This window comes from Microtus oregoni, unplaced genomic scaffold (assembly GCF_018167655.1).
Source record: "Microtus oregoni isolate MIOR12 unplaced genomic scaffold, Mior012 000027F_ref0000203, whole genome shotgun sequence".
NCBI lineage: Eukaryota > Metazoa > Chordata > Mammalia > Rodentia > Cricetidae > Microtus > Microtus oregoni.
This window is the reverse complement of record NW_024543086.1, coordinates 34265715-34290378: the sequence shown is the minus strand read 5'-3', so window position 1 is coordinate 34290378 and position 24664 is coordinate 34265715. Positions and strand designations below refer to the sequence as shown.

The following is a 24664-nucleotide window of genomic DNA, read 5'->3' as shown; positions in this document are numbered from 1 at the left end:
CTGTCCTTCTGACCCTATGCATTTAACCCGTCTTGTGCTTTGTTTCACTTGAAATAGGGTCCCAATTCCTAGGAATTGTATGAACATCTGCCTCTTGAAGAGGCCAATTTGGATGGCAAGATTCTGGAGTAGTGATAGTCACGTCTGCATCCGTGTCCAGTAATCCCTCAATTACAATGTTTTTGTTTTTTGGGGGTTTTTTTTGTTTTTTTTTTTGTTTTTTTTTTTTTTTTTGCTTTTTCGAGACAGGGTTTCTCTGTGGCTTTGGAGCCTACCCTGGAACTAGCTCTGTAGACCAGGCTGGTTTCGAACTCACAGAGATCCGCCTGCCTCTGCCTCCCGAGTGCTGGGATTAAAGGCGTGCGCCACCACCGCCCGGCTACAATGTTATTTATATGCACTCTTAGCTTTGATCTTTGATCATTTATAGAAGTCTGCCAAAAGCCGGGCATTGGTGGCGCACGCCTTTAATACCAGCACTCGGGAGGCAGAGGCAGGCGGATCTCTGTGAGTTCGAGGCCAGCCTGGTCTACAAGAGCTAATTCCAGGACAGGAACCCAAAAAGCTACGGAGAAACCCCGTCTCGAAAAATAAATAAAAAAATAAAAAAAAAAGAAGTCTGCCAAAATATACGTTTCCTATTTCCCATTGGAATTTTTGATTCATTTTCCATGTTTATTCCATCATCCAGAACAGTGTGGTCTTTTTACAGTTGGCAATAGGTTTTTTAATTTTCCTGGTGAGACATGTCCTCCACAGTGACCGTGAATAACAAAACCTCGTTTGACCTGGGGGCCTGCAAGAGGCCCCCAAGGGGTTTCCCAATGGTATTGCGTTGCTTTGTCTGTCTTGTTGATCTATATTCATTGGTCTAATGTCGGTCTTTGCTACATCTCCTACAGAAGGTCGAAACCTTCTATTTTTGTCATTCCCAGAGGAGACAGTATTTCTAGAAATGCCTTGTCTACAATCCCTTCTCAGATGTCCTATTTTACTACAATTAAAACATTTGGCATTTTGATGTCTCCTCATACCTTTGGAAATTGCTTCTCTTACCCAAGTCTCAGTATTATAGTCAAATGTCTTAACATTCATTGTATCTCAACCATTCATCAATTGGTACTGATCTAACCTTTAAAGGTCCAAGTATCTTTTTGCATTCTAAGTTGGCATTTTCAAAAGCCAGAGATTCAATAAATACTCATATAGTTTGTGGGTCTGTTACTCCTATTTTTATAGCCTGTGTTAATCTTTGTAAAAAATCACTAAAGGTTTCTCTTTGGCTTTGTTTAACTCATAATATATGATTCAATCTGTTTTCCTGGTTTTGGAATCCTGTTCCAAGAATTTAAGGCTGTTGTGTGGCATAGGGACAAGATGTGTTCATTGTAAAGAGTTTGATCTTGTGGGTCAGCATAAGTGCCCTTGCCAAGAATTTGATCTTGGGAAGCCTCAAGTCCTTTTGCTTTTCTCTGTTGTAAAATTTTTGTCTCTTGTTGCCAATAGCATTTTCACATTAGTTGCAGTCCATCTTCCAGGATCACTGACACTAATTGAAACCAATTGTGTAGAATAGCCTTATTGCTGGGAGCCCATGTCTTTACCATCTCCCTAACAAATGGTGAATGCAAGCCAGAAGATACTACTGCTTGCTTAATTTCTTTTAGATCGCTCAAACCTATGGGTTTTCATCTACAGTCTTTGGATCCTTTTGGGCATTTAAAACTTTTTTTTTTTTCAAGACAGGGTTTCTCTGTAGCTTTGAATCCTATGTTGGAACCAGCTTTTTAGACCAGGCTGGCCTCGAACTCATAGAGAGCTGCCTACCTCTGCCTTCTGAGTGCTGGGATTAAAGGCTTGTGCCACCACCACCCGGCGGGCGTTTAAAACTTGATGGTTTGTCAGAGGTAGGAAGCTAAAACCTTTGGTAAGTTATCTCTGACTCTAGTAGGTACTGGTGAGTTAAATCCTTTGCTTCTACCTTCTCTCCCTGTTCATCAGCTCTGATAATTTTCTCAATCGTTTCAAATTTTTTACCATTGTCTTTTGTAAAGCCTGACTCTCTTGACCTGTGAGTATTTCTAATGATTTCACTGACACACATAACGTCTGGTCCTCATTCTGCACGTAGGATTCCAAGGTATGAAATTTTTCCATTAAGGATAACTTCTTATCTTTGGATATCATTTGGATGGCGTGCAGATTGCCTTCCTTCAGAGATATTCTATCTGCTAACTTACAACTTTTCAACAGATTTTGATTGCCAAATTCAACAGTATGAATCCTTTCAGATAATTTCTCAGCACCCTTTGACATGGATTGAATTTTGTTTGTCAAATTGTTACCATTTTTAATGGTATTAATTTTTCATCTAACTTTTGATTTTTGATTTTGATTTTATTAATCTGGTCAGCTAGTTCATTATTAGTCTATAAAGACTGTATTGTTTCTAAAAGTGCTTGATTCTTGGCTCTGTTATCAAACCATTTTCTTAAGGATATAATATGAAAAACAAAGCTAAGTTCCAGTATCCAATAAATTGATGCATCAGAAAAACCATATAAACCTTGCAGAATACCATCCATAGTATAAGCAAAAGGGTTATTAATTCCTAGATAGTAATATTGTCTGCAATTATGTAACTTTCAAATTTATTTATTTATTTATTAACCAAATAAAGTTACCTCCATTATGAGATTTCAGTCAATTGTTGTAGATGTAATAATCTTTATTAGCCAGCAGGTGTTGTAGTCGCAGGTGCATGGCGGAGAGACGCAACCAGTGGGGACATGAATAGTCCCGCTCAGTTCCACATTGGCACCAAGAGCAATTAAATCAATTCTGTACATGAAGAGAGGTTTTTGGTGGCCAGAATATCAGAACGTTAAGGAACTCGGAGCTAGAGAACAATGAGCCATGCAGCAGGGAAAGAGGGGGTGAGGGACATGAATGGACACAATGGTACATGTGCCAGGGAAATTGCCATGTCATCACATGGTAGCTCCACTGTGGTGGGGTTTGACCAAACAAACAAACTGCTTAGTAGGTGGAATCAAGCCATACAGGTAGGGGTGGGAGACCTTTAGGGCTGGTCCTGGAATTCACATGGGTACCAGATGTAGATGGATGCTATAAAGTAGAATCACACTAGCTCAGAATTGAGTAAAATAAAGGCTTTTCATTTAGGGACAGATCACAGTCCTCTGCACAAGTGGGGAACAGGAATCAAATCCAACAACAGCAGCAGCAGCAGCAGGAGAGAGAGAGAGAGAAGAGAGAGAGAGAGAGAGAGAGAGAGAGAGGAAGAAGAAGAGGAGGAGGAGAAGAGAAGAGAAGAGAAGAGAAGAGAGAAGTCATATGCTGGGAGGGGAGAACATATTCCTGCAAGTTGTCCTCTGACCTACACACACACATATGATACATTTTTTTTCTAAATAAAAAAATGTCAGACATGGTGGCACACTGCTTTTAATCCCAGCACTGAGCAGAGAGAGCCAGGTGGATCTCTGTGATTTCAAGCCAGCCTGATCTGTTCCAGAACAGTGGGCCACACAGCAAAACTGTTTCAAAAAGAAAAAGTTAAAATTTTCTTTTCATAATTTACAGTATCTTGGCATAAGTATTATTTATAATTCATTCCTTAATTCCCCTTCATTAGCTTTGCCCACAGCCTGTTCAGTTCCTTTGTTTGGCAGAATTCTACAGAATATGTTTTTCCCCTACTGAGATTTTTATGCCTGTACTGATTTGTTTCTGGTGCAGCTTGTCCTATACTGTGTATGAAAAAAAACCATGTATTTTATGATACATTGTTGTGTAGTGTGTACTCTCTGAAATTCAGAGGAAAACCAGATTCAGTGATTTAACAGTGCCACCCCCCATTTAATTAACTAGCTGTTGTCCAGACAACAGTAATGCTGTTTCTCCTCTGGCCTTTCAGACTTGTGTTGGCCCCAAAGTCAGTGTTCTTGAGAACTCATTCATTATTTATGTAGTTTTTCTTGACAGGGTTTGTCTTAGTTAGGGTTTCACTAGGAAGAGACGCCTTGACCACAGCAACTCTTAGAAAGGAAAATGTTTCATTGGGTGATTTACAATTTCAGATGTTTAGTCCATTTTCATCAGGGTGGGATATGGTGGTATGCAGGCAGACGTGGTGCTGAAGAAGGAACTAAATCTTGGTCCTGCAGGCAACAGGAAGTGAACTGAGACACTGGACATGACTTGAAATATATATATATATATATATATATGACCTCAAATCCCACCTCCACCAAAGTCACCCCTACTAGTGCCATTCTCTATGAGCTTAAGGGAGCCAGTTACTTTCATTTACATTCAAACTACCACAGATTTTTTTTTGTATTGGTTTTTTTTTAATTTGTCTCTTTCTGCTTTAAACTTTTCTAGGTGACTCCGCCTGTAGTTCTAGCACATGGGAGGCAGAGGCAGGCGTATCTCTGAGTTTGAGGCCAGCCTGGTCTACAGAGCGAGTTCCAGGACAGCCAGGATGGCTGCTTCTGTACCATACACCATATCCCAGATGTTCAAAGCCTGAAAGAACAGGAATTCCTCTTCTTTCTTTACAGAAGGGAGCATGGCCAGACCTTTTGGTGTGATTCTGTGCTAGTGTCTATGTCTGCTGTTTGTCCACAGTCCCAGTGAGCCTGTCAAAGCAGACAGTGAAGAGCAAGACCCCTTCTCACTCTCAGTTTGAGTCTTTGCTTGTTTGGTACCATGTCTTTTCTTGGCCTTTCCCAGTGTTTCTTTTGTTGTTGTTGGTTTGTTTTTCAAGACAGGGTTTCTCTCTTTAGCCCTGACTGTCCTGGAACTTGGTCCGTAGACCAGACTGGCCTTGAACTCAGAGGTCCACTTGCCTCTGCCTACCAAGGGTGTGTGCCTACCGCCAGGCTCCTCTCTGTTCTAATCTGTAAAATAATACTTAAACACTAAGGCAGGGACTTTGGAAGGTGGCTCAGTAGGTCAAGTATTTGCTGAGGAAGCATGAGGATCTCAGCTTGGATCCCTAGCACCCAAATAGAAGCCAGGAACGCCATCATGCTTCTGTGATCCCCAAGCTGGACCCTGGGCCTCACTGACGTTCTAGCCAGTCCACCTAAAAAGTGGGCTCCAGGTTCATTGAAACAGGGTTTCAATAAATAAGGCAGAGGAGAAGATAAGGGAAGATACTAGATGCCAACCTCTGGCTTCCACACGTGTGTTGAGACACAGGCGAGCATACCTGCACACATTAGACATGGACCACATACATATACACGAATTAAGGGCATAGGAACTAAGTTTATATGTATGAAAATGGCTTAAGAGGGAGGCAGAAACAGTTGCTAGCATGTACAACACCTGGAGTTCCATTTCCAGCATTCCCTAGACCAGGTATAGTGGTGTATCACGTGCAGTCCCAGCACTTGGGAGGTGGAGACAAGAGCATTAGAAGTTCAGGGTCAGTGTAGGATAAATGAGACCCTTGCTCAAAAAAAAAAAAAAAATATATATATATATATATATATGAAACTCATTACTTTGTATACTAACTAAAAACAAATAAATAAATGAAAACAGAAAAGAATTTCCGAGAAACAGATAAAAACCAACTAGGTATTTTCTGAGCATAGAAGACTAAGAGAGAAGTAAACTGTAAAATGTGCTGCGCCATTCACGGTAGCAGCTACCAGTCTTGTGACTTAGGAGCGCTTGAAATGTGCTGTTAATGCTGATCTGGTTTCAAAGTCCAAAATAAGTAAAATAATTAATGATTTTAGCATTTTGTGGTTGGGAACATTTCTCACAGGTAGTCATGAACAAGGTCCTGAGATCACTACCCAGCACAAATAGTGACATTAATGTTTTGTGTATGCTGAAATATTTTTTACATGTGAGAATATTTAAGGTATATTGAGCTAAGTAAAACATGTTATTAAAATTAATATCACTTGTATTTTTTAAATGTTGAAAAAATTTAAATTGTATATGTGACTTACATTATATTTAAAGTCTAGAAATTCCCAAAGGAAATTTATTTATCTATTTATTGAGACCAGGCTGGCCTCAAACTCAACTCACCGATCCACCTGCCTCTCCCTCCCGAGTGCTGGGGTTGAAGGTGTGCTGTTCTGAGAGCTGTTTCATGCATTTGTACCTTCCCCTAACAAGTGTGATAGGCAGTGCTGGGGTTGGAGTGCTGAGGGCCTGGGTCAAACCTGCGGCGCTCAGCCACACTTGACTGCTGAGCTAGGTTTATGTCCTCAGACCATTTGCACTGCTCTGAGACAGGTTCTCACCAAGTTGCCTAGACTGGCCTTGAACTAGCAGTGCTCCTGCCCCAGCCTCCTGAGCAGTGGGGACTGCAGACCTGTGCCTGTAGGCTGCACAGATAGGCACTACTGAAGAGGAAATGTGCCTCTCTGCTAGGGAATTTTACTTTTAACTTATTTGTCCAAATTTATTGATGCCTCTTGTGTTCCAGTTCCCTGGCATCACTTTGTACTGTATGTAGTAAATAGGTGAATACGGCCTCGTCGTTAACCAAGAGTGAGGTCAAGACTTGTTTCGTGTAGCCCAGCACCGCAGACAATCCTGGGTGGGAGTTAGACCAAAGGCTCTGGATGCGTGAAAGGCGGGAAGGCTAAGTACCCGAGGGGAAGCATGGGTCTCTTCCAGTTTTCCTCGTAGGTGCAGAGGACCTAACAAAAAAAGTTGGAGCAGCTTGGTAAGAGGTAGCAAGATCTAAATGGAAAGGAAAGTGTATGTCTGGCATAGTTTAGTGAGGATGAAATGGGAGAGTCAGGTGTCGTGCCTGCTTTCTAATTTTGATCACACTTACGGAGGTGCATTACACAAAACCGAGATGTAACTGGGTTTGGTGGCATATGTCTTTAATCTCAGCCCTCGGGAGGCTAAGGAAGACAAGTCACGTGTGTTCCAAGCCTGCTTAGGGATACACAGTGAGACCTGTTTCAAAACAACAACAAAATTGGAAATGTAAGAGAAGATAGGCTACACATAGAGCTTTCTGGATGGGCCTGCAGGGGGCAGTCTGGAGCTGAAGTGCTTGTGTTTTGTTTCAGATGGTGACCCTCTTTCAGATGTGGGTTGTTCCCCTCTATTTCACAGTGAAGCTGCACTGGTGGAGGTTCTTGGTGATCTGGGTCTTCTTCTCTGCTGTCACGGCCTTTGTCACCTTCCGAGCCACACGGAAACCTCTCGTACAAACAACACCAAGGTAAGAATTTGGGTAAAGCCTGGTTTTCTCTCTCTGTGTGTCTTTCTTCTTCTTCTTCTTCTTCTTCTTCTTCTTCTTCTTCTTCTTCTTCTTTTTCTTCCTCCTCCTCTTCTTCTTTTTCTTCTTCTTCTTCTTTTTTTTTTTTGTGGTTTTTTTGAGACAGGGTTTCTCTGTGGCTTTGGAGCCTGTCCTGGAACTAGCTCTTGTAGACCTGCCTGCCTCTGCCTCCCGAGTGCTGGGATTAAAGGTGTGCACCACCATCGCCTGGGTTTCTTCTTTTTAAGATTAAAAAAATATATATATCCGTTTGAGTGTTTTATCTGTGTGTATCTTAAGTGGACCGTGTGCTTGCATGTACTACCTGTGAAGCCCAGAAGAGGGCATCAGATCCCCTGGAATTGGAGTTACAGACTCTGAACTGACTTACAGGAACTGAACTTGATCTTCTGCAAGGGCAGCAAATGCTCTTAATCTCTGAGTCATCTCTCCAGCCCCCAAGCCTGGGATTCTTGAAGTGAATCTGTTGGAAAGCATGGAAGGGGAGGAAGATGGGTTTAGAATGGAAATCAAAAAGCCTTTTTAAAAAAATACATATTTTTTGGTCTGTCTGCCAAAATGCATTGGTGCAGGGCCTCTCTAAAACAAGCTGATTGGGAGACCCACTCCCCAGCCCCATTTTCAGAATCGCCAATATTTTCCTGTCCTTCACTTGATGCTTTACATCCTGATTTGTTGGTGTTAAAAGTCCACACCGCATACAAGGCTCTGTGATTGTCGTGGTCTCACGTTAGCAACCTTTCCTGCGGCCCCTTCTCTCACCTCGGAATTAGGTCTCCCATTATGCTGTTTATTAAGACCCTGCAGTTGCCATTATTGAACTCATCACAGTTTCCAACAAGCTGTTATTTTGAGTCTCTGTCTCCCCCACAGGGTCTGGCATTGAATTTTTGTTGAATGAATGAATGACTATCAGCAAATTTGCAGTGACAAAGCCATTGTTTCTATAACCCTTTGTTTTATCCAAGTGTGTCTCTTGTTTAATCCTCCCAACCAGCTTGTGGGGTCATTTAAGATCCATACCAGACAGGAAAAGATATTTTTCTCACTCATTCATTCAACAAGCACCCACTGTGTGCCAGGCCCTTTGGTGAGCGCTGGGGTACAGAGCTGGATAAGACATGGTCCCTGCCCTCAAGGAGTGCTTGGTTTAATGGAGGAGAAAGCACCTGTTGGAGTGCATCTGGTAAGTGCCATGAGAGGCGTGCATGGTCTGACACCTACCAGGAGCTGCCTAGCCTGACCCACAGTCTCCCTGTTTGCGGACTACTCCTTGTGTGCCTTGTGTGTTCTGTTTACTACACACCTTTCTCTGACCTGACTGTCACTGTGAGAATGCAGGTGGATACGGGGTGGGAATACCCAGCATTGTAACTTGTGAAGAGCAGGTGGATACGGGGTAGGAATACCCAGCATTGTAACTTGTGAAGAGCAGGTGGATACGGGGTGGGAATACCCAGCATTGTAACTTGTGAAGAGCAGGTGGATACGGGGTGGGAATACCCAGCATTGTAACTTGTGAAGAGCAGAGCCTTGCCTTTCTGAGCCTTGAATTGTTCATCCCTAAAAATGTGATAAATGCTCAATTTCATATAAAGCTATTTTCCAGAATTAAAGCACACTATCATATATGGGTGACCAAGTGCTGGGCACGGTGATATAGGCCTGAGCCCCAAGGAGACATGATTGTGAGTTTGAGGTTACCGGGCTCCAGAGAACCAGTTCAAGGGCAGCTTGCATTACATAAAGTGAGATGATGCAGCTGATAAAGACACTGCTTGCTTAAGCCTGGTGACCAGTTTGATCAGAACCCAGTAAAGGTAGGAGAGTACCTTCTCTGCAGAGTTGCTCTCTGACCTCCACACTTGTGCCACACAAATACATAAAGTTACCAGTGGCAAACAGGATGATTGAAGTACTGTTAGCAATATGGAAAGTTGTTTTATAATAGTACATGACACTGATGGTGCTTCCCATTTTCATAAATGACATTCTTTATTCATCTAACTTTAACATGTATGTTACAGGAAATAGGCTCCATACACCACAGTGAGATAGGTAATTTGCTTTTACCATTTGTGCAAAGAAGTGAACTTATTCCAGAAATATGATGTGATCCATCTCAGCAAGTAAAAGCTTACGAATGAATGTAAGATGAGTAGAAGTCTAAAATTCTGTGTCTTTTCTGCTTTCTCTTTCCCTTATGGCCAGTGTAAATCTGATGGCTGTGTGTGGTTTTTAGTTCAGTACTGCAGAGTGGTTGGGATCTTTCCGTAGCCTGAGAAGCCTGCTTAGAGAGCAGGGAAGGATAGCAGGCACCTAAGTGTTCACCCTGGGTCCAGCCGAGACACAGGAAGTCAGCTTTCGGGAAGAAGGAAAGCTTGGGCTGGTTGTTCACGCGGATTCCTGGACTGCTCATTGGCTGTCATCTTAGATAGGATGGTTAGTGACTGTCTTAGACAGGGTTTACATTGCTGTGATAAAACCACCATGACCAAAGCAACTTCGCTGGGGAGGAAAGGGTTGATTTGACTTACACTTCCACAGCACTGTTCATCACTGAAGGAAGTCAGGACAGGAACTCAGCCAGGCAGGAACGTGGAGGCGGGAGCTGATGCAGAGACCATGGAAGGGTGCTGATTACTGGCTTGCTCTCCATGGCTTGCTCAGCTCTTTCTTTTAAAACCAGGACCACCAGCCCAGGGATGACCCCACCCACAGAAGGTAGGTCGCTCCCACATCAATTACTAGTTAAGAAAAATGGCCTACAGCCCTGATCTTATGGAAGCATTTCCTCCCTCCCTCCCTCCCTTCCTTCCCTCCTTCCTTCCTTTGTATAAGTGTTCTTTATGCACACATGCCTTTATGCCAGAAGACAGCATCAGGTCCCACTATAGATGGTTGTGAGCCACCTTGTGGGCATTGGGAACTGAACTCAGGACCTCTGGAAGAACAACCAGTGCTCTTAACTGCTGAGCCATCTCTCCAGCCCTGGATCACTTTAGCTTGTATCAAGGTGACATCGTACCATCCAGCACAGTGACTGCTGCAGCATTTACAGAAGTCTGGTTCATACAGAGCCTGTCTCCTTCCCGAATCCAGCTGGAGTTCAACACTCCGATTCCACACTGCTTGTCACTGAATCCTGGGGTGCACACTCATGAAAACCCTACTCTTTCCCAGCCATACACAATACATTAAGTCAGGGGTCTGTTTGAGTACCTTTCTCATTTCTTCTCCAACAAAATATGTCATTTTAAAAATATCATTCCTAGTATGATTGGCCTTATAGATGGAAGCAAAGCTGCAGACAGCCTGACCAGACCCACATACACACTGTAACCAGTTCTATCTCTGAGTCCTCTTCCCTGGATTGTCTAATGACAAGAATAGCAAGCCTTTGCATGTTGTGTTCTGAAGGTTCTTAGTTTGTTTTTTTTTACTTCCTCGCCCAACTAACCTAAATTTGAGAGGTGGTGGCTTGGGTCAGCTGATACTTATTTTTAGGGATCCCTTTTCTTGGTCCAGGAAGATGCAAAATGTTCTTGAGGTTTGATAACTTAGGAGTATTTCTACAGTTGAAGATGTGAACGCAGTAACCAGAGGTGCCCAACAAATCCTGAGCATTGAACCTGATCCCCCATTGATGTGAGAAGGGGTTCTGGGTAACCCAGTGGCCCTGAGGCCACCATTCTGTGCCCACTGTGCTGACTTTTTTCTCTTTCCTTTAGGTTGGTTTATAAGTGGTTCCTACTAATCTATAAGATCAGCTACGCCACTGGCATTGTCGGCTACATGGCTGTCATGTTTACCCTCTTTGGTCTTAACTTATTATTCAAGTGAGTACCCTTTGCTTTTACATTTTTCTGGTATTTAGAGAAGAATGGCTGGAGGTTCTGGATATTAAAAAGGAGAACCTGGTATGGGTAGCACCCCTCTGTGCTGTTTTGCTGACAGAGAACATTGAATATCTAAATACAGACAAAGGCTAGAGTCCCAAATCATTGCTTTTATATTTTCCAAAAATTAGTATTCAGTGGAAAAACATAACAAAAGTAAACATAATTACCCATAATTCTATCCTTTAAGAATGTTTTCATCTTTGTATACTTCTGCCTGACTAGACTAGGACTAGCAGAAATTCACCTGAGGGCTTACTGCTTTATATTGTCGTAGCCTTCTAGACGATGTACACCAGGTCCTCCTGCCCACAGATGACACAGAAGTCAAGCACTCCTGGACATAGAGACTAGAAAACAGAGTTAGCGGTAGTCCAGAAGAGGATGAAGGGTGGTTATCTAGGGAAGAAATACTGACCGTGCACTATAGATGAAGGGGAGGCCCCAGCCAGGCCTGGTGATTCCAGTTACTCAGTAGGCCAAGGCAGCATTGAAAGTACAGTGTCTGCGTGGGCAGTGTGGGTGGCTCAAGCCAGATCTTGTCTCAAAATTAAAAATAAAAAATGGACTGTGGCCGGGCGATGGTGGCGCGCGCCTTTAATCCCAGCACTTGGGAGGCAGAGGCAGGCAGATCTCTGTGAGTTCGAGACCAGCCTGGTCTACAGAGCTAGTTCCAGGACAGGCTCCAAAGCCACAGTGAAACCCTGTCTCGAAAAACCAAAAAAAAAAATGGACTGTGGTTTTAACTTAGTGGTGGAACTTTAGGTCTAGATGGGCAAAGTTGAATCCTCAGTACTGAAGAAGGGAAAGCAGGGATGGGGGAAGAGTCTCGTGTCTTAATTTATGGCTGGACAGATGTTGTCTTAGTCACTGTTCTAGTGCTGTGAAGAGACACTGTGACAGGGCAGCTCTTATAAAGGAAAGTAACTAAGTGCAGGCTTACTCTGAGTTCTAGAGTTTGTCCATTATCATCATGACGGAGCAGACAGGCACAGTGTTGGAGCAGTAGCTGAGGGCCTTACTTCCTGACCTGCAGGCAGCAGGCAGAGAGATCCTAGGCCTGGCAAGGGCTTTGGAAACCTCAACAAAGCTACACCTCCTAATCCTTTCCAGTTTCACCAACTGGGGCCAAGCATCAAGCATAGGAGCCTATGGAGGCTTTCTCATTCAGACCACCACAGCTACTAACTTCTCAGTACACGTTAGGCTGGAGAATGGTTAAAAGTTTCCTGTAAGACAAATAAGCAAAGTACTATGTTATAGAGTGAATGGGTGCTCCTAGATCTCTTCCTTGCAGGAGGAAAATAGGCTGAGAGAGCTGGGCGGTGATGGCGCACGCCTTTAATCCCAGCACTCGGGAGGCAGAGGCAGGTGGATCTCTGTGAGTTCGAGACCAGCCTGGTCTACAAGAGCTAGTTCCAGGACAGGCTCCAAAGCTACAGAGAAACCCTGTCTCGAAAAAACAAACAAACAAACAAAAAAGAAAATAGGCTGAGAGAATAAACAGACTCCAGTTCATTTAGACTCTTAACACGTGTCTTAACCAGAGCTGTGCTAGGATTGAAGGTGACATCACCAAGCCTAGCGAACGTTAGGTTAAAGATGTTTCTTTTTTGTTTCTTTACTTACTTAATTTATATGAGATCCTGACTATTTTAATTTTGTATTTATGAGTGTTTTGCATGCATTTGTACATGCTGGAACCTACAGAGGCCAGAAAAGGGTGTGAATCCCTTGGAACTAACATCACAAACAGTTGTGAGGCCATATGGGTGTAAAGAACTGAACCTTGGTGTTGCGCAGGATTAGCCAGAACTTGACGATTTTTATGCCACTGATTAGGTTGAGTGGTGTAAGATGAGCACTGACCACTAAGCTTACCCACTTTCTTTGGGAATTATAACTTACAACCATGAGTGAATACATAGAGTTCTTTGTAAAAGTATGTTAGCCAAGGTAGTTTTCTACAACATTCATAGACTCTAGACTACAAATTATTGGTGCTTAGAGTTTTTAAACTAATGTTATAGGAAAGATCCATATTTTCTTAGTAAATAGGCTTGAACCAAAATTTAACTTTGACATTATACAGAATATGTTCATGTACAACTATTCTCTAGTGACAAATATGTAAGTATTTACTAATTTTAACACCCCTCCAAACCTATGTTTGATAAACCCTTTCTGTAAAAGTGATGTAAATAGTTTAGGTTGTATAGAAAAATCGAGGAAAACCTAGCTATTATCTGCAGTACTTTTTTTTTTTTTTTTTTTTTTGGTTTTTCGAGACAGGGTTTCTCTGTAGCTTTGGTACTGGTCCCGGAACTAGCTCTTGTAGACCAGGCTGGTCTCAAACTCACAGAGATCCGCCTGCCTCTGCCTCCCGAGTGCTGGGATTAAAGGCGTGCGCCACCACCGCCCGGCTATGTGCAGTACTTATAAGTGAAGAGAGAAAGCTCCTATCCTGCTGTGTCCTGCTTCCTTGGATGCCCAAGAGACTATTTCACATATGGGAGCTTCACGTATTATGCAATTGCTGTCAGTTCTGACATTCCCAGGCAGTGTGTCTGAGGGCAGGCCTTACTGCCTTGCTGCTTCCCTTGCAGGATTAAACCAGAAGATGCGATGGACTTTGGCATTTCTCTTCTCTTCTATGGCCTCTACTATGGAGTTCTTGAGCGGGACTTTGCAGAAATGTGTGCAGACTATATGGCTTCTACCATAGGGGTAAGTTCAGCCGCGCTTTGTGTGTGTGGAAACAAAGTCTTGCTGTATGTGTAACCCAGACTGGCACCGTGGACCCAGAATTCTCCGGAGGCCTCAGAGTCTTGAGCCCTAGGATTCCAGGTTTCTGCCACTAGACACTGCTATCTGTGCCCTTACGAGTGCCTCCTACTGCTCCGTATTGCTCAGGCTAGCATTACTTACTAATGAGATAAGCCATATAAAAAATCTTTAGGGCCTGGTGGTGTCGGCCAACACATTTAATCCCATCACTCAGGAGGCAGAGGCAGGCAGATCTCTGTGAGTTCAAGGCCAGCCTGGTCTCTCTAGGGTGTGTTCCAGGACAGCTAGGGCTACACACAGAGAAACCCTGTCTCAAAAAAAGCAAACAAAAATAAAACAAAAACTTTTAGGATGTGGGTGGTATGCATTAGAGATTTCGTCCTTGAAATTTAAATAGTACCTAAGAATTTTAACTTTAGGATCAACATAGGAAAGAAATACCTTACCTAGCAGGAAGTTAACATTCATTTAAGAAACATTTTTTAATACTTCACTTGTGTCTGGGCCCTGTGCTATGTGTTGGACTTACAAACGTGTCCCTCTCTGAGGAACTATCAGCAGTATGTTTTGCTAGTAAAGAGGTAGTTGTTTTTAGTCGTGTGTGTAGCCATCGATAGTCCAAGTGTCAGTGAATAGCCATGAAGCATATTTGTGCAAGCAACACTAATTAAACCTAGTGGGTCATACCCACAAAATCTGAAAATAAAAGTTAAAAAATGGCCCTTGCCCCAAACGCCTTCACTCACTATTGAGAGAGGTAAATACTAAAGCAACACATGAGTGTGAAGCTGTGTGTGTATTACATATTGTGAAGGAAAGACTCGTGATGCCGTGGACACACATAACACTGACACACTTAACCTCAAAGATGGCTACGGACACATTTGACCTCATCGACCTCAAAGATGGCTTCCTCAAAGAATGACTTTTGCATGAGTAGGCGTGAGTGACAAAGAGGAATGGCATCCACAAGAGTCCTGTCAGCAAGACTGAGTGTGGGTCGGGTTTTTCCTTCCTTCTTTTTTACACGTATGTACGTGCATTTCCGGGAGCCAGAGGCCAACCTCGAATGCCGCTCCTCAGCAGCCACCCACCTTGTGTTTTGAAACAGGGTCTCTAGATGGCCTGAGCTTGCAGATTTTGCTAGACTGGCTGGCCAGCCCGAATTTGTCTCTACCTCCCCAGTGTGAAGATGATGAGTGTGCACATCTGTCCTAGTGTGTAGTGTATGTGTGTGCACAGGTGCAGAGGCCAGAGGTCAAATTGAGGTGTCTTTCCCCATCATTTCCATTTTATTTGCTCTTTTTGTTATTGTTCCTTGTTGTTGCTTTTTGAGACAAGCTTTCTCTGTTACGTACCTCTGGCTCTCCCAGAACTCAGTACTGTACACTAAGCTGACCTTGAACTCACAGAGAGCTGCCTGTTTCTGTCTCCCAAGTGTGTTTTATTTATTCTTAATTATTATTGACTGTATGCATGTGCCGTGACACTCGTGCAGATTGGAGAACATGATTGTGAAGTTGGTTCCAGGGCTCGAATTCAGATCGTTGGCCTTGCGTAGCAAGTGCTTTACGATGTGAGCCATCTCTCCAGCCCTCCACCTTAATTTTTACAGCAAGATCTGTCACCAAACCATGAGCTCATCAATTCATCTAGGCTTGCTGGCCAGTGAGATGCAAGCATTCGTCTTTCTCTGCGCCCCACCCCCACCTCCTGCATTGAGTTTGCAGACACATACTGCTGCATGAAACTTTGTAAAATGGGGGTTCTCAAGATCAAACAGATCTGTGTGCTCCTGCAGCAAGCACTCTACTGACTGAACTGTCTCTGTCATGAAAGGGGAGATGTTTCTGAGGAACTAAGGCTAGTATCTAGAGAGAGTCTGTAGGTGAGAGTAAAACCTTACAGGCCAAACATTTTAATCTTATTTATTGTTGTATTTGCGTATGACGATGGGGCAGTGCACAGCTATGACGCTTATATACAAGTTAGAGAAGAACTTTGTAGACTCATTTCTCTCCCTGTACTTTATGTGCGCTCCAGGGATTGAACTCAGGGCATCAGGTTTGCGTGTCAGTGAACTTTGCCTTCTGAGCTATGTATACAGCCCAAGATTTCAATTTTGTTACTAAAAGCACTGAAGGTCTAGAGTTAGTTTAGCAGTTAAAACAATTGGTTTTGCCAGGCGGTGGTGGTACACACCTTTAATTCCAGCATTTGAGAGGCAGAGACAGGTGGATCTTTGTGAGTTTGAGACGAGCCTGTTCTACCAAGTGAGTTCTGGGACAATCTCCAAAGAAAGCTACAGAGAAACTCATTTCAAAAACAAAACAAAATAAAACAAAAAATAAATAAATTAAAAAAACACTGCTTGCTCTTCCAGAGGACCCAGGTTTGATTCCCAGCACCTACATGGCAGCTCACAACTGTCTGTAACTCCAGTTCCAGGGAATCCTATGTCTCTTCTGGCCTCTCAGGCACACATATGTTACACACAAATAAATGCAGATGAAATGTTCATACACATTAAATAATAAAATGATTCAGGAAAAAAAAACCGACTGAGAGACAAATAGAGAAAGACTATCAAATCTGCATTAATCAAAGATGATTCTGACTACGGGGTAGAAAGCAGCTTTAGAGAGGGTCCAGATTAGACTAGACCCCTTAAAGAGACACCTCTGGGAATCTGGGTGAGGCAAAGTCACTTTAGAAGAGGCTAGAGCGAGTAGAAAAGGAAGACATGAACTATTTTTTTTATTTTTATTTTTTTTCCATGATATTTATTGAGCTCTACATTTTTCTCTGCTCCGCTCCCTGCCTCTCCCCTGTCCCCTTAAACCCTCCCCCAAGGTCCCCATTCTCCAATTTACTCAGGAGATCTTATCTTTTTCTACTTTTTACTTCCCATGTAGATTGTATTTATGTAAGTCTCTCTTGGTGTCCTCATTGTTGTCTAAGTTCTCTGGGATTGTGGTTTGTAGGCTGGCTTTCTTTGCTTTATGTTTAAAAACCGCCTAGGAGTGAGTACATGTGATAATTTTCTTTCTGTGTCTGGGTTACCTCACTCATACCTCACTCAAAATAATGTTTTCTAGTTCTATCCATTTTCCTGCAAAATTCAAGCTGTCGTTATTTTTTCTGCTGTTTAGTACTCCATTATATAAATGTACCACATTTTTTTTTATCCATTCTTTGATCAAGGGGCATTTAGGTTGTTTCCAGGTTCTGGCCATGACAAACAAAGCTGCTATGAACATAGTTGAGCACATGTCCTTGTGGCACGATTGAGCATCCTTTGGATATAAACCCAAAAGTGGTATTACTGGGTCTTGAGGAAGGTTGTTTCCTTATTTTCTGAGAAATCGCCACACTGACATTCAAAGGGGTTGTACCAGCTTGCATTCCCACCAGCAATGCAGAAGTGTTCCCTTTCCCCCCAACTTCTGCAGCATAAGTTGTCATCAGTGTTTTTGATACAGTTTTAGGTCAGGTTTTTCTCAGTGAAGTGATATTAATGTTATTTTTCCTATACTTGAACAAATTGGAAAAAAAATCTGTTACCTCCCTTTATGCTTCTGTGGGTAACAGCTGCTCTGAGCGTCCCAAGGCTCACCTCTGCTGTAGAGCTCTTGAGGGTGTGGTCTAGTGGGACTAGTACCCAGTAGGCTGTACCCTTGAGAGAGACTGAGGTCATTCTCATGGCCCCTGAGGTAGTTACTACCAAATCCCATTATTATAAGAGTGAGTGCAGCCTTGAACAGTCCCCTGCTTCAGACTGGATGTGATCTTTTTCATCTGTATGTTCCCGTGTGTGGTGCCATCGCCGTGGGGTGACTGAAGGGAGCCCTGCCAGGTCAAGTGCTGTCTGTTTGGGCTTTTGCCCTCCAAACTATAAACGAAGCCTTCTTTTCCTTTGAGTGCCCAGCCTTAGGGATTTTCTGACAGCAATGGAAACATTCTAGAATTGCCTGTTGGATTCTTTCATAATCTCATTTCACTGTCTCTTATCTGCATGTGTAGCCTTCATTCAGATCTTTAGCCTCCTTGTTCTCCAGAAGAGAGCTGCCAGGTCATAATTTTACAGTCACAGTGCACGTATCCTGAGACTACTCCGTCCCGTAGCTGGCTCTTCATAGCAGCCGCTGTCAGGATTCTACTCGCCCCTTTGCGCTCCCTTCCTTCTGCTTTGCCTCAGCCGCTACCAGCTTTTGTCTGGAGCTTAGGAGCAGCTGCTACGTTAAACACAGCCCTAACTCCTCAGAGGGGTTCGCGGTAACCAGCCATAGAATTCCTCCTGTGTCTGAACAGATACTGAGTTCAGAACTGACACAGTGAGTTAGTCTTTCCCCCAGGAGATGTTTATTACATTGGACTTCCTCAGATAACTTGGGGTCTCCTGTGCTCTCAGGAGGAATTATCAAGTTTGTCAGTGACTAACGGTGATAACATGACAGTCCCCAGGAAGTGATTATTTCAGCTTCCACTTCTTGTTAGGGTGGAGAGAACCTCAGACCCCGTCTTTTATTCTTTTATTCTTTATCCTCTTCCTCCTCCTAGCGTGGGAGCAGAAGGATTGACGGAAGTTCACACCACAGTGTCTGTCACCTGCCTGCCACCCGCGGTCTGAATCTTGACAGCCACTCTCCTGCGAATGTCCAGACCCAGATGGAGATGTTCCCCACCCTCTGGGTCCTAGAATCTTTTGTAAAGATTACTTCTTCTGTAGGCAATTACATTGGAATTGGTTGTCTGTCTCGTTAGAGGAGTCGCTCAGTGACCTGACCCTGGCTGTAGGCTGGCATACCTGTACTTGATGAGTGGGGCTCCCCTAGGACAGTGACTTAGTCACCAGGAGTTAACTCTTACTGTTTACTGCAGCAGGCATGGCTGAACCTCTCCAGGTTACAGGCATTATGCTGGAGCTTGGCTGCCAGCAGGTTCTGAGACACAGGCACCTTCCCAACGCTGAGGACCCCAGCGTCTTTGGTTAATTGGGTGGGTCCCTGATTGACAGTTAATTGAATTTCAGGGATTCTACTGTCGTGGTAGCAAGAATCTGATCAATGCTTTGAGATAAGCTAGAAATTTCTGCCTTGCATTCATTGGCAAGCTCATTTGCATATTTGTGCCAGTAGCAGTTATCTTGTAAACGCTTACAGAATGAGCAGATACCGCTTTACAGTCACACTGTTACCTGGGACCGAACGAAATGTCTGCCCTGGCAATGCTGAAGCTGATAAGGACGACTGACCTTTCAGACAACATTTCAGATGGTTGGGAGTCACCATGTGGCTGCTGGGAATTGAACTCAGGACCTCTGGATGAGCAGGCTCTTAACTGCTGAGCCATCGGCTGGAGAGACAGAATTACCTACTTGTAGTAAAATCTTAGTCTTTTTTTGGTGAGGAAAGAGCTTTGGTAAAAGATTCAAGATTTCTCCCCAGCCCTTCCCTGGTAACACCCTTTTTTTCCCCCCTTCCGAGACAGGGTTTCTCTGTCTAACAGGCCTGAATATCCTGGAATTCACTCTGTAGATCAGGCTCACCCTGAACTCACCAGAGATCCGGAGTAATCACCATTCTTGATTCTGTCTCTGTCTGTTTTTTTTGTTTGTTTGTTTTTTGTCTTTTGAGACAGGGTTTCTCTGTAACTTTGGAGCCTATCCTGGAACTTGCTCTGTAGACCAGGCTGGCCTCGAACTCACAGAGATCCACCTGCCTCTGCCTCCCGAGTGCTGGGATTAAAGGCGTGCGCCACCACTGCCTGGCTCTTATTCTGTCTCTAAATTCAACTTCTCAGCACCCAGCACCTCATGAGAGGATTCCTGGGTGGTTTTGTCATTTTGTGACCAGCTTATTGGGATAAGATCTCCAAGGTTGATTCACATGCTAAAATTACCTTCCTTTTTTAAGAAAAAATTACTATTTTTTTTTTTACTGTTTTCACTCATGTGGATGTTTTGTCTGTATATATGTTTGTATTCCACATGTATGCCTAGTGACCGAAGAAGCTTGATCCCCAAGAACTATAGTTTCAGGAGGTTGTGAGTCACCACATGGGCGCTGGGAATCAAACCTCGGTCTCTGAAAGAGCAGCCAGTGCTATAAACTGCGGAACTATCGCTCCAGCTCCAGTTCCCTTCCGTTTTAAAGCTGAGTAACCTTCTCTCGTCTTCCACATGACATGCTCAGCCTCAGTCCGCTTTTCAGTCTCTTGTACATTCTGAGTCACAGCTTCTGTACCAGAGAGTTATGCTTGGTTTAGAGTCAGAAACCAGAATTAATTCATCTTCCGTGGCTAATGCTTTGATCGGAGGAGATCGTTGTGGTTAGTTGATTTCAGGGTTCCTAGAAATAAAGCTATGAGGTTTTATAATCATAGTAGGAAGCCTTCTCAGGCTCTCCCCACTGGTCTGCACGACCTCCTTAGCATAGTGTTTTCTCACTTCTGTGAAGATGTCTCAAGTAGCTCTCATTGTGTCAGGGGACCTTGGATGGAAATTACCTTCTCTTGAGAGCTAGTCACGGTGGTTTCTGGCCATGGCAGAAGTCATGCTGGGGTGGAAGGATTGTGAAATGTCTTTTGCTACTTTCTTCCTTAAATTCTTCATGTGATGCCTTGGGGCAGGCATCCTGCCTCATGCTCTGAGAAAACTGGTGCAGCCTCACTCGTGGCCCTCAGAGCTCCTAGACAGCCCAGAGTCAGAGTGTGCTGTCTTCACCAGGGCAGACTCTTTGCAGGCCTTCACCTTCCTTTGGCTTTCAAATTTTTTTTTTTAAGATTTATTTATTATGTATACAGTGTTCTGTCTGTATCCTTGCTGGCCAGATGGCCAGAAAAGGGCACCAGATCTCATTACAGATGGCTGTGAGCCACCATGTGGTTGCTGGGAATTGAACTCAGGACCTCTGGAAGAGCAGTCAGTGCTCTTAACCTCTGAGCCATCTCTCCAGCCCATTGGCTTTCAATTTTTAAAACTCTGTTTAAATAATTTTGTGTTGTGTTTTGCCTGCATGTATGTCTTTGTACCGTGTACATGCACAAGTGGTATTGAACTCACAGAAATCCACTTACGTCTGCCTCCCAAGTGCTACCATACCTAGCCTGATCTGTTACTTTGCCTGTCTCTGCAGACACTTTCTGTGCTTTTTGAAACATTATTCATTTATTTGTTTGGAAGTTTTTTTCACAGGTTCTGACTATGGAACCTTGCCTGGCCTGGAACTCCATATGTAAAACTTGAACTTCCTCGGATCCTCTTGCCTCTGCCTCCCAAGTGCTAGGATTAGGTGTATACCACTACAGTCAGAATATGTTTTTATTAAAAAGAAAGGTCCCTCTTCTGATTCCTGGCCTGTAAGGTTCCTCATGGCTGGGGCATCTGTCATGTGGATTAAACTCTTTCCTGTGTTCTAACCTGGCCTGTTTGTGTCCTCCTGAAAATTTGAACTCTTATTTCTAAGACACCACTGCTGTTATTGATGTCTCTTAGCAGGCATCCTCACAAGAACTCTTTCCTTGGCCAGGCAGTGGTGGTGCACACCTTTAATCCCAGCACTTGGGAGGCAAAGACAGGTAATCTCTGTGAGTTTGAGGCCAGCCTGGGCTACAGAGTGAGCTCCAAGATAGGCTCTAAAGCCACAGAGAAACCACATCTCAGAAACTCAAAACAAAACAAAACAAAAAAAAACCCAAAAAGAACTCCTTCCTTAGAAACTTCCTCAGACTCAAAATTTTAAACCATGAGCCTGTCTTCTGTGTGGAGCCTGGGATAGAGAGGAGGCAGACGCGGATCCAGAAAGACCAGCTAGGAGACTATTGTTGCAAATATTGTTAACTTGACGAGTGCTAGAATTACCTACAAATAAACTTGTAGGACTGTCTGTGAGGAAACTTCTAGATCAGTTTAACTGCAGTGGGAAGACCCTTCTTAACTGTGGGCGACACCGTTCCCTGGGGTAGGATCTAGACTAAGAAGGAGAACGTGCTCTGAGCACCTGCGTTCACCTCCCTGCTTCCTGACCGCAGGCACAGCGTGAGCCCGTCCTTGTCCCTCTCACAGCCTTCCTGGCCTTCCCTCCCGCTCTCCCCTAGTTCTACAGCGAGTCGGGCATGCCCACCAAACACCTCTCCGACAGCGTGTGTGCCGTGTGTGGGCAGCAGATCTTCGTGGATGTCAATGAAGAGGGCATCATCGAGAACACGTACAGGCTCTCCTGCAATCACGTGTATCCTGCCTTGTGCTGATCTCTCCTGAACCCGTGCTCCAGCCATGGTAGGAAGAGGGTGGCATGACCCTGCTATGTGGTCCAGAGTTGGGGTATAGGCGAGCCGTGACAGAAACTTCAGCCTTTCTGTCGCCCTTTCTTCCAGAGTGGCACTGCCCTTAGTGAAAGGTGGTCACGGACTGCCAGGTCCTAGAGAGCCTGCAGCTGCAGCTAGCGAGGCCACTCAAGCTGACGTGTGTCACAGAGAAGGAGACCCTCTGCTGAAATGCTTCAGTTTAGAGTCTAATCGCTTTCTGAGGATTTGATCTCATCTTGATCTTGTGTTTACTAAGTGCTCATCCTGTGCCATGTTGGGAACTGTGTATTGTCTCCATCCTGGCTCATAGCTACCATGTAAATAAGGATCATTGCTCTCACTCCCCTGTGAGGGAACATTCAGAGAGAAGGAACTCCCCAAATTACACAGCTGTATGTAAGGAAGGAGTGAAGCTTTTATGTGAACCTCTCTCTGGAGCTGCCACTCTGGCATGCTGAGATCCAGGATGGGGCTAAAGTGTCAGTTTGGCTCTCTGCCACTTCCCTTGACCAATGGTGCTCAGATTCCATGAGTTCTGTATCCGAGGCTGGTGCATCGTGGGAAAGAAACAGACGTGTCCCTACTGCAAGGAGAAGGTGGACCTGAAGAGGATGTTCAGCAATCCGTATCCTTTAAGTCCTTCTGGGAGTGGCTGGTGGGAGGAAGGCGCTCTCAGTGTCTGCATCCCGCGGGGCCACCCGCCGCCTCCACCTCGAGTTTGTTTACTCCTCAGTTTGAGGCAGCCAGGAAGCTCAACTGCCCATCATAAATTACTAACAAAAGCAGCCACTGCACCTTGTCATGTGTCTGCTTCCTCTCTAGAAAGTTCTTCACCTGAATCATCACTCTTGATTCCCTGGCAGCCCTAAGAGGGAGTGCCGCCTTCCCCACGGTGTGTGCACCCAGACCTCCAGTCCTTCTTCTCTCCCTCCCGATTCTCTGGGTTTAGTGTTTCACCCCAACATGGAGAGCTGAGAGAAGCTGGGTAGCTTTATTTTCTCTGGGCTATGGAGCAGCATAAAACTGTAGGCAAATCCAAGGACGGCCTCACCACCCTGCTGAATGAACCTAACAGCTCTTGCATATAACCTCGCCTCTGGTCCTTAACACCCTCCCAGCTGGGAGAGGCCTCACGTCATGTACGGACAACTGCTGGACTGGCTTCGCTACTTGGTGGCCTGGCAGCCTGTCATCATTGGCCTGGTTCAAGGCATCAGCTACATTCTGGGCCTAGAATAAACAGCAGCCACAGCGTTGGAGAACCCACCCCACCTGCCATGGGCCTCAGGGCACTTCCCTTGCTGCCCGTGAAGACTTGGGTGGGAAAGACTCAAAGGCACTTTGGGCCACTCAGGACCTCCTCAACTGGGTCTGGTTTGGGGGTGGGAATGTTGGAGAACCAGCCAGTGGGGCTGTTAGCAGCGGGGGCTTTTTAAAAGAAAATTATTTTGATGAATATATTTAAATTTTTTTATTGTGGAGCATAGGAATTGTCCCCCACCCCTAGGCCTTACCCTGCCTGAACATGGTAGGGCAGAGCTGTTGGTCGGGAGGAGTCTTCTCACCTCTGGCTGAGAGCAGTGGCTTTTCTGCTGGCTGAGTGCTTCAGCCTACCCCTCCCCTCCCTTCCCTCTGTAAGGCGCAAACCTGGTTTGCACTCAGCGTACAAGAGCTCAGACTGGTGCCGAAGACCCAGTTCTGAGCAGCGAGTGCCCTCTTCAGCTGTCTGGGATACGAGGTGGCTGTTGTACATGACTGTTCCCTTTTTGTCTGGAAACTCAAGACTGAGCATGGCAAAACTGATGACTTTTCCAACTAGGGAAGCCCTGTGACCCCATGTTTTGGGACAACTGGAAGAGTGAGTAGCATGGATTGTCTGCCACTGAGCAGGGCTGTTGCCCTGCAGGGTATGGAAGCCATCCGTAGGCTGTGGAAGCTACTTTGGTAGCAGTGAGTGTTGCAGCTTCTTGAGCCTGGAAGTGGAAACGTGCCAAAGGCTACTCTGCAAAGTGTGTGTGTGCTGTGTGTGCGCAGAGCAGACAGACTGATGGGTACCAATGTCTGCCAGTCATCACTGTGCCCTTGAAGCTAAGCAGAGATTCCCAGACTAGGGAACAGCCCTATGGAGGCGTGGTCATTTGTGGGGTCTTCCTGGGCCTGATGGTAGGAGTGGTGGGTGGATAGGAAGAATAAGACCCTAGTGAGCACAGGTTTGAAAAGGGGGGCGTTTGGAGACAGTGGGAGGGCACCGTGGGTCCACAGCACGGTCTGTCTAGGGCCTTGTTTTCACCTTTGAATAAAGCTCCATGAGCTGGGCTGGAAAGCTTTTCTTTTTGCCACTCTTTCCTGGGACCTCTGGGGTGTCTTGCCTCTC

The 24664-nt window shown here is 44.6% G+C and overlaps 1 protein-coding gene across 5 annotated transcripts in view; it reads left to right on the top strand.

The window, feature by feature from the left end:
- The window catches only part of Rnf121 (ring finger protein 121), a 58241-nt gene extending 33636 nt beyond the window's left edge, over positions 1–24605 (top strand). For 4 of the 5 annotated variants that reach the window (XM_041676474.1, XM_041676472.1, XM_041676471.1 and 1 more), the window contains 6 exons: positions 7086–7240; positions 11029–11136; positions 13803–13923; positions 22081–22214; positions 22814–22915; positions 23409–24605. In XM_041676474.1, the coding sequence (XP_041532408.1) occupies positions 7086–7240; positions 11029–11136; positions 13803–13923; positions 22081–22214; positions 22814–22915; positions 23409–23529 (741 nt within the window). In that variant the 3' untranslated portion in view covers positions 23530–24605. The remainder of the gene's footprint in view (positions 1–7085; positions 7241–11028; positions 11137–13802; positions 13924–22080; positions 22215–22813; positions 22916–23408) is intronic. The other variant, XM_041676475.1, reaches the window with a different exon arrangement.
- Positions 24606–24664: the final 59 nt, after the last annotated feature.